The sequence below is a fragment of the Populus alba genome, chromosome 9 (genome assembly GCF_005239225.2).
Source record: "Populus alba chromosome 9, ASM523922v2, whole genome shotgun sequence".
NCBI lineage: Eukaryota > Viridiplantae > Streptophyta > Magnoliopsida > Malpighiales > Salicaceae > Populus > Populus alba.
Window position 1 is genome coordinate 6479464 of NC_133292.1, and position 8895 is coordinate 6488358.

The following is an 8895-nucleotide window of genomic DNA, read 5'->3' on the forward strand; positions in this document are numbered from 1 at the left end:
TAACAGTGACCGCTAGAACAAATCCACGGTGTTTGTGTGTTCCACACATCCATGGAGTCAAATAATCATACACTGATTTGCATGTGCTATTCTTCGCAGGCGGTACTCACTTATTTAATCCCAGAAGAAGATTTTTCAAGTCAAATCGGAAATAATTAACGACTTGCTTGGGGCTGTTGGCAAGTTGCCGGGAAACCAATATTTAACCTGCTTAATTAATTTAAACGTAGTTGATGGTTTCGTAGTAATGGTTTTTTAAATTGATAAATAATATTTTTTTATTTTATAAAAAATTATTTTTGATATTGGTATATTTAAAAATATAAAAAAATAATTTAAATTAAAAAAGATAATTTTATTTATTTTTTAAATATTTTTGAAAGAGCCATATGTCTACTACATCCAGCGTGAATGGATGAGTAGCAAATAATTTCCTAATAACGTAAAATCTAACAAAACTAGTATCCAAATACGACAACATTAAAGCGGAGCTATCAAAAATTGATATCTTCTCCGGCCAGCCCATCCTCTCCGGGCATATGAACTATCAAAGGCTAACCATTATCTTCCCAAAAGAATGGAGTTACCAGCTCAGTACATATTTACTAAGTACAGACTCTCATATCCATAAAAGCAGATGACTAAAATAGCCCAATATGCTGATAGCAGCAGCACCACTGTTGCTCACCCCCGGGTGGCTAGCTGGGCAGCGTATTCTGATGGTCCTACCATAAAGCGAGCTTCTTCTATATCATGAGAGACAAGAAAGATGGCCGTTGACAAAGTTGAACAAACTACAACCATGGATAAGAGGCGGCTGTAATCCAAGCCGTCCATTCCTTTTTCCTCACCACTTCAGTTTTTTCTCTCGCGCGTTTTCCTTTCTCCTTCCTCGCATCTACTCAACAACCGAGACTTTGCATATCTCCACCGCTTTAGCACCTTTAAATAATTACACAAAGTCAATTTCTTTCCAAGTCTTTATTCTCTCTCTTATATAAATATCTCTCTCTACTCTCTATTTCCTCACACCTCAATTATATTAGAGTTTACTCAGACAACAGAGAAGAAACCGAGGACATGGCGAATTATGCACAGGGAAATGGTGACTTCCCCGCGATTCCGACTCACGGCGGCCAATTCATTCAATACAATATTTTCGGTAATCTCTTTGAAATCACGTCGAAATATCGACCTCCGATCACTCCGATTGGTCGTGGTGCCTACGGCATCGTCTGGTACGTGCTTTTAATCCACTAGTTAATCAATTAGTTTCGGTGTGCTTGGTCTTGGTTTTAATTAGTTTGATTGAAATTAATTAGGATTTTATTTGTTTAATAAAGCTCTGTGTTGAATTCGGAGACGAACGAGATGGTGGCGGTGAAGAAGATAGCCAACGCTTTTGATAATCAAATGGACGCCAAGCGCACCCTTCGTGAGATTAAACTGCTTCGCCATTTGGATCACGAAAACGTGAGTGCCTGGGCTCTTTCCTTTGACTTCTCTGCTTATACTGTTTTCTGTTTGTTTCCTTAATTTAGCACCATAGTAGAAAGGAAATATAAATTTACTGTTATTATTATTGCTGCTGCTGCTGATTGTTGTTGTTTTCACATTACTAAGTCGCCAATTAATATGTTAAAACTTATATAAAAATGCCTTTTTGTGTAAATTTAGGAATCATGATGGAATTTCTTCCGCTACTAATTTTGATAAGCTTGATTATATCCTACAATTTCTACTATAATTCTCTCCCAGCCAACATTTCATGCACTTTGCTGCTTATAACTTCGTAAATTTGTCCGTGCAACAATGCAAAAGATCATTTACATTTTGGCAATTTTAAAATAATGGAAAATTTAATTAGTCTCAACAAAAGAAAATAATTGCATCATGGATTCTCACTATCCATACCTGTAGCAAAAGTTGAAGGTTCAATTTTGTTAATAACGTGCTTATCCTTGCCCAGTTGCTGGATTTGGAATGTAAAATGTTATCTTGTACTAGAATCAGTTTTCGTGAGCTCTAACCTTTTGAATGCAAAACAGGTTATTGGTATCAGAGATGTCATTCCTCCACCTCTACGCAGAGAATTTACTGATGTCTACATGGCCATGGAACTCATGGACACTGATCTTCACCAAATTATTCGTTCCAACCAAGGTTTGTCAGAGGAGCATTGTCAGGTAATGCATTTCAGTTTTTAGTTTTCGTTGAACTTTGCAATTCAATTCATTAGTCTAATTGATGACACTCATATCTATTTTGTTTCTTTATTTGTACAGTACTTCTTGTATCAGATTCTTCGAGGACTGAAATACATACACTCTGCTAATATTATCCATAGAGATCTCAAACCCAGCAATTTACTGCTAAATGCAAATTGTGACTTGAAGATATGCGATTTTGGTCTAGCTCGGCCAACTTCGGAGAATGAGTTTATGACAGAGTATGTTGTCACCAGATGGTATCGTGCACCTGAGTTATTGCTCAACTCCTCAGACTATACTGCTGCAATTGATGTGTGGTCTGTAGGTTGCATCTTTATGGAGCTTATGAATAGAAAACCTCTGTTTCCAGGCAAAGATCATGTGCATCAGATGCGCTTATTGACAGAGGTGCGTAAGATGAAAGAGAAACAAGTATTGTTTGCACGTTTTTTACTAATTTGTATGTGGACTATCTCTTGATAATGTTTAGGATCTATAATTATTTTCTATGGTTGAGAGCTTGGAGTATACATCATAACTGTTTTTTTTTCCTTGCTGCTCCAATGGAAAAGGAGTTGACTTCGGCTACAGCCAAAGTGTTGGAAATTATTACTGCTGCATATGTACTGATTGGCTCTCTTTATTAATATTTTTGGAATGTGATATGTGATCAGGGCTGTTAATCTTTGCTGGCTTTGCATCTATTTTTAATAATTCAGGGTTCTAGTTGATTTTATGTTGTATATATATATATGTGTGTGTGTGTGTTTCAACAGAACTCGATAAGCTTTTCTGCTGCGTTTAATTTGTAGTGTCAATTTTTATTCAAGCTAAGTGCACGTGAAATACTTTTTTATGGTATTTTTATTCTCAACAGCTTCTTGGCAAACCCACTGAATCTGATCTTGGTTTTGTCCGGAATGAGGATGCGAGAAGATACATCCAGCAACTTGACTCGCATCCTCGTCGGTCATTAGCTGAGCTTTTCCCACTTGTTCACCCTCTGGCCATTGATCTCGTAGATAAAATGTTAACATTCGATCCCACTAAAAGAATTACTGGTGAGTCTGGTATCCTCATTTTTATCATCTTCTGTATACATAACTGACTAACAATTTAAAGAATCTCTCATTGAGATGAATATTCTCCATACATGTTGTTAAAGGTCATGAAAGCTTTTTCTACGTTGATGTTGTTAATCAGGTACAAGTAAAATCCACTTGCTAAACATGTTAATTTTTCTCATTATTGGGAGTTCACTTGGTGGGGCATTTGACCTCATTTTGCATGTGTTTAGCTTAACCTGGTCTTCCCTGAGCTTGAGATCACAAATACAAGATTGGAGGGATTTATGCTCCACATGTCATTGTCATTAGATAAGAGACTTCCATCTGTTTATTTCTAAAAGCAAGATTTGTCTGTGTCAGTTGAAGAAGCATTGGCTCATCCATACCTTGCAAGATTACATGACATAGCAGATGAACCAGTCTGCCTAGAGCCTTTCTCCTTCGAATTTGAGCAACAACCCTTGGCAGAAGAGCAAATGAAGGATATGCTCTATGAGGAGGCTTTAGCACTTAATCCAGAATATGCATGCTAGAGAAGGTACTTGTAATATCCAGTTTTTTATTCATTTATTGATGTTCCATAAGCACTACCAGTCCCGATGTCATTTGATGGAGAGCAAGTTTGAACATGACGCCATGGGATCACAGTCACAGTTGATTAAACAAGATATATCTTCCTTCGATGGTCTTCAGCACTCCTCTGTATCTGAAAATTGATCCTTGGCTTGCTAATTGTTCACCCCATCATCTCCACGACCTTTATATTTAATGTTCTCGAGGTCGATCACTTCGCATTCGCAACACTTGTAAACCCTACAACCTTAATCTGACTCAGTTTTTTCTCTTCTTCCTGTCCTTCCTGGTTTCGATCTTTTTAAAGTTTATCTCTTGTAACATGTCTTTGTCTGTTTTCCAATGAAAATCTATTGTGAATGTGATGCATAATTTTTTATCTGGTTGAATGTAATTCGTACTTAATACGTGGGTTGCCTTTTCTTTTAATGTATAGAAATTTTATAAATTAGAATTAATAGAATGAGGACATGCATCCAATTTAACTGTTGGAAATTTTATTTTAAAACAAAAAAATATTAATATGATTCATGAATGAAAAATTAATTTTAAAAAATTTATGATTGATATATTTTTATGAAACCTAAAAACTCAATCTCACATGAAAAAAAAAAAACAAAAACAAGATTTTCTTGTTGTATGACTTAAATAAAATAGGCTTTGAGTTTAAGCTAAACATGCTTGACTTGCGGCCAAGTTTGCATCTAGGTTTTGAGTATACTTTAAAATAATTTTTTAGACTAAAAAAAAATATTTTTATCTATTTTTTGGACTTGGATTTATATTTATAATTCTTTAGCCTATAAAGATTCTTTTTTAACCTATTAGTTTGGCTAACCCATAATAAAAAGCTTCATAATTAGTCTTTTCTTCGTCAAATAATTTTTCAGCACAAAAATATCATATTTAAAGCTAAGATTGTTATTTTTAATATTTATTTATGATGGGTAATAAAAGCTGATAATAAATGGAATATATTCTAATAATTATTAGAATTAATTATATCTAAGTTTTGTTTCCAGAATACATTGTTAAAAGAGGACGAAGAAAGATTTTTTCAGAAAAAAAATTATAGAATTTTTTACACTCTTCTTCTACTCTGTTTTCAGCCTAGTTTCTTTTGTTTTTAAGCTTTGATTCCTCTATGTTTTTCCTCGTACTCTAGAGCCCAGGATCAGTTATTGTAGAGAGAGATTTAAATTAATGTTTTTTTTTTTTTTTTTTAAGTTTCATGAACCGTGAATAATTATTAGTCCAAAAATTAATTCTTTTATAATCCAAAGAAAGTTGATCTAAATATCGCATAACTTTAAGATGCGAGAGCATCTAAGTAAAATAAACTTTAAACTTAAACTATACCCACTCAACTTATGATGGAGGTTTTTGACCTGAGAAATTTTTATTTTTTTAAAACCATTAGTTTATCAAGGACATGAACTTAAAGATTGAACAAATTAGTTTTCTTCTCCATCCACTTGAACTGTTTTCCAGCACAAAAAAATTATATTTAAAGTCAAAATTATTAGATTTAATATTGTTTTATGGCAGGTGATTAAGGCTAATAATGGAGAGTTTATTATGATAATTACCAGAATTTCTTCTACATCAAATTTAATTCCAAAATCATTATAAAAGTGTTCTAGACAATTTCCTGGATATATTTGATTGAATTTTTTATACTCTTATTCTCCTATGTTTTTAGCCTAGTTTCTTATGTTCTTAAGCTCAGGTTTCTTTTTGTTTTTCTTCTACTTTAGAGTTTAGGATGAGTCATTGGAGAGATTTATTTGAATCAAATTTGCTAAAGTTTCTACCTTATTTAAAAGTAATTCTAAACAAAGTGATATTGTTTGAAACCTAAGAAGATGATTATATACATTTTATTTGCACGTAAAAAAAAAATCTTAAAATACAAAATTTATACTTGAAAACAATAATTTTTTAACTTAATCATATTCTAAGTGGTTCAACAAGGAAGTATAATATCAAATATTCTTGCTTAGTATACATGTTAAAATTGTGTTTTAATTTCTTATGCAAGTTTTTATCCTTGCCTAATATAGATGCTAGTATTTTGTTTTAATTACAAGTTTATTCTGATATATAAAATTTTATGTAAACTTAAACTTTTATACTAACTAATCTAATACTTTCTGGACAGCAGGAACATTTTCTATTGTAATGGTTTTTAAGGAATCATGATTTGCCAAGTGTATAATTTGATGAAAAAATAATGGAACCTTTTAATTTAAAATTCATAAAAAATTAATGATAAAATTGATATAAAATATTATATATTTGATAGAAAATTGAGATAATGGAGGCATTTTTTATGTCTACCCAGGAAAAAAACCCAGAAATCACCCACCAAGATAACAACTGGTCATCAAATGTAACATGAACTCAGAAAAAAGATCTAAACATTATAAATAAAATAGCCAAGGGTGAAAAGTGACAATTGTTATTAATCTTTTGAGAAACATATAATAGATGGAATTTGTACACCTACAAATAGTACGGAAAAAAGGGAGTAAATACCGATATACAGTATGCCAAACTTTCAGTGATTTTGGATGGATGGATAACTTTCAGTGATTTGGCTCTGATATTTTCTGCTTGATTTGCGCTGGAGATTGCAACTTTTGATTCTTGATGAGGACTGGTTGTCACTCATAAACATAACCACATCTCATAAAGCAAGGTAAAGAGGACAGATCTCGACTTTGGTTCCTGTCCTAACTAACTTAAAAATCCTTGGAAGATAAACACAGAACCACCGCGTGGCATGGAGGAGGATGATTTGTATTGAGAGTGGATACTTAGAATAAGAACATAAGAAGAACAAACGTTTAGACTGGGATTTAAGCAGAAAATAGGTTACTGTGGAGAACAGGAATGGCCATGAAAGGTTTAGCCATGGTCTTTACCACGCCTGATTTAGAGTCCATGTTAACCTTCGATCCATCTGCTCCATCTCCACCGAGAACTTTCCAATCAAAACACTGAACCATAGCTGTAACACTACAATTAATCAAACTTGACGTCATGTTGGTCCCAGGGCACATTCTCCTTCCTCCACCAAAAGGGACGTAAACCTGTAGGTTTTGGCACTTGGTGTTGTCCTGTTCAGTCAAGAACCTCTCCGGAATAAAATCATTGGGGTTTTCAAATATCTTTGGATCCCTCATGATAGAGTAGGCGTTCATTATCATTGTGATTCCTTTGGGTATATCATATCCTCCAAGTTTGCAATTTTCACCGCATATTCTATCAAATAGAGGCACCGGTGGATTTAGCCTCATTGCTTCCTTCACACATGCTTGGAAATAAGGCAGGTTTGGGATATCTTCTTCATCCACAAGTCTCTCTGTCCCAACAACTGAATCTATCTCCTCTCTCAGCTTCTTGAACGCGGCAGGATGGTTGACAAGCTCTGCTAAGATCCACAGTATGGCATCTGATGTAGTATTGGTACCTCCTGTGAAAAGATCCTGGGAGAGAGAGAGAGAGAAACAAAAAAGCGGAAATTAAAAAGGATGTTTAATAAGATCAATTAAATTTTAACACTTTATTCTAAGTATAATTAGAAGAAAGAAAGTATTGATCATCTTGGAAGAGAGATTAACTAATGAAGGAGGGAAAGGGCAGGGAGATGATTACCAGAAAGAAAGTCTTCATTTGCTTCCTGGTAATCCTTATTTCCGCATTTTTGTCATGATATACTTCCAAAAGAATATCCATCAAGTCTTTATTCTCCATGTGAGGACCTTCTCTCTTTGCTTTCTCCTCATGCTCTGCCAAGACGATCTCAAACAATTCATCATACCTTTTGGGCACGTCGGCAATTTTCTTTCTTAAGTACCAGATACCTATCCTTTTCAAGGGACCAAACACGCTAAAGAAAGCAAGCTTCGCAGCCAGATCAAAGGATTCACTCACCAGCTCTCTACACTTCTCAGCCTGATTATCTTCTCCTGAACACCTAGCGCTCATAATCATCCTGCAAGTACTATTGTTTGCTAGTGTTAATACCTCAGCACTCACATTTGCAACCTCATTTTTCTGACCTATCTCCAACATTTTACTCAAAAACCTCACAACTTCTTCTCGTCTAACATTCTTTAACTTCTTCATCTGTCTAGTCCCCAACAATTCTGTCGTACAAATTTTCTTCATGAATTTCCAGTAATCCCCATACGGGGCATTGAAAAAGCTAGTTGAGCTTCCAAATAGTAAATTATCCTCAAAAGGGGATTTTATTCTAGAGGTAAAATGGACATCTAGTGCCTTGAAGATTTCTGTGGCCAGTGGAGCGGATGAGACAAGAACAGCAGGATAAGTGGCCAAACGGAGATAGAGGAGAGGGCCATATTTATTGTTGAGAGCATGGAATCCTTTGAATGCTACCGGGGTTAATAAATGGAGGTGGCCGATCAAAGGAAGTGTGGGCGGGCTTGGAGGGAAGCAATAACCGGCAGGTTTCTTGCCGGGCCTCTTGAAGATGAATTGAAGGAAGACTGTGATAAAAAAGAGGATAAAGATGGCAAGAACATATTGAATGGCAGTCATGGTGTCCGCTTAGAGAAAGCTGGCTAAAAAGCAAATGGGGAGTCCGTGTTTTGAACTAATTTAGTTCTTATGTATTTATAGCCAACTGTGCCCTTTCCCCAAGCGTTGCGGGGGCAAGGAAGAATTAGCTTAATTTGTTTTTTAATATTAGATATTAAGATTTGATATATTTTCATAGTTTTATTGTTTTCAATTTATCTTTATTGCTTCGGTGGAGACACCACGCCTAGGAATGAAGATTTTTCAACTGTCAAATTGATCTATTTAATTATTGATTTGTCTGTAGATTTTGTGGCTAAGGTCTTCGAAAGAATCGAAGAAACGAAACCACCAGGTAAGTACGTCCTCACTTAAACCTTTCAATTATTTTAATTTCAAACCTCAAACAATAATTTAATTAAATTCGAGATGAAGCTGACAAGATTCTTGCTGCCGAACATATGAATATTCTACTCAATAATCTATGATCGCACACG

At 34.7% G+C, this 8895-nt stretch overlaps 2 protein-coding genes across 2 annotated transcripts; one reads left to right on the forward strand and one right to left on the reverse strand.

Moving 5' to 3' along the window:
* The first annotated feature begins 845 nt into the window (after positions 1-845).
* On the forward strand, positions 846-4229 carry LOC118027655 (mitogen-activated protein kinase 3-like). The gene is made up of 6 exons (XM_035031056.2): positions 846-1238; positions 1344-1473; positions 2049-2186; positions 2286-2618; positions 3088-3271; positions 3638-4229. Exons 1-6 carry the CDS (start codon positions 1081-1083, stop codon positions 3808-3810), a joined length of 1116 nt encoding a protein of 371 aa, XP_034886947.1. The 5' UTR covers positions 846-1080; the 3' UTR covers positions 3811-4229.
* A 2064-nt stretch (positions 4230-6293) lies between these two features.
* On the reverse strand, positions 6294-8492 carry LOC118027654 (cytochrome P450 705A22-like). Its single transcript, XM_035031055.2, has 2 exons — positions 7511-8492; positions 6294-7341 (listed from the first exon to the last, which is right to left on the reverse strand). The coding sequence occupies exons 1-2, from the start codon at positions 8417-8419 to the stop codon at positions 6712-6714; spliced, it is 1539 nt and encodes a 512-aa protein (XP_034886946.1). The 5' UTR covers positions 8420-8492; the 3' UTR covers positions 6294-6711.
* Positions 8493-8895: the final 403 nt, after the last annotated feature.

Bases quoted from the DNA above. Each gene is read 5' to 3' on its own strand.
- LOC118027654 (XM_035031055.2), bottom strand. From the start codon at position 8,419: ATGACTGCCATTCAATATGTTCTTGCCATCTTTATCCTCTTTTTTATC. The intron at 7,342-7,510 runs GTAATCATCTCC...TCTCTCTCCCAG, and splicing joins AAATGAAGACTTTCTTTCTG to GATCTTTTCACAGGAGGTAC.
- LOC118027655 (XM_035031056.2), top strand. From the start codon at position 1,081: ATGGCGAATTATGCACAGGGAAATGGTGACTTCCCCGCGATTCCGACT. The intron at 2,187-2,285 runs GTAATGCATTTC...TTATTTGTACAG, and splicing joins TGTCAGAGGAGCATTGTCAG to TACTTCTTGTATCAGATTCT. The intron at 2,619-3,087 runs GTGCGTAAGATG...TATTCTCAACAG, and splicing joins AGATGCGCTTATTGACAGAG to CTTCTTGGCAAACCCACTGA.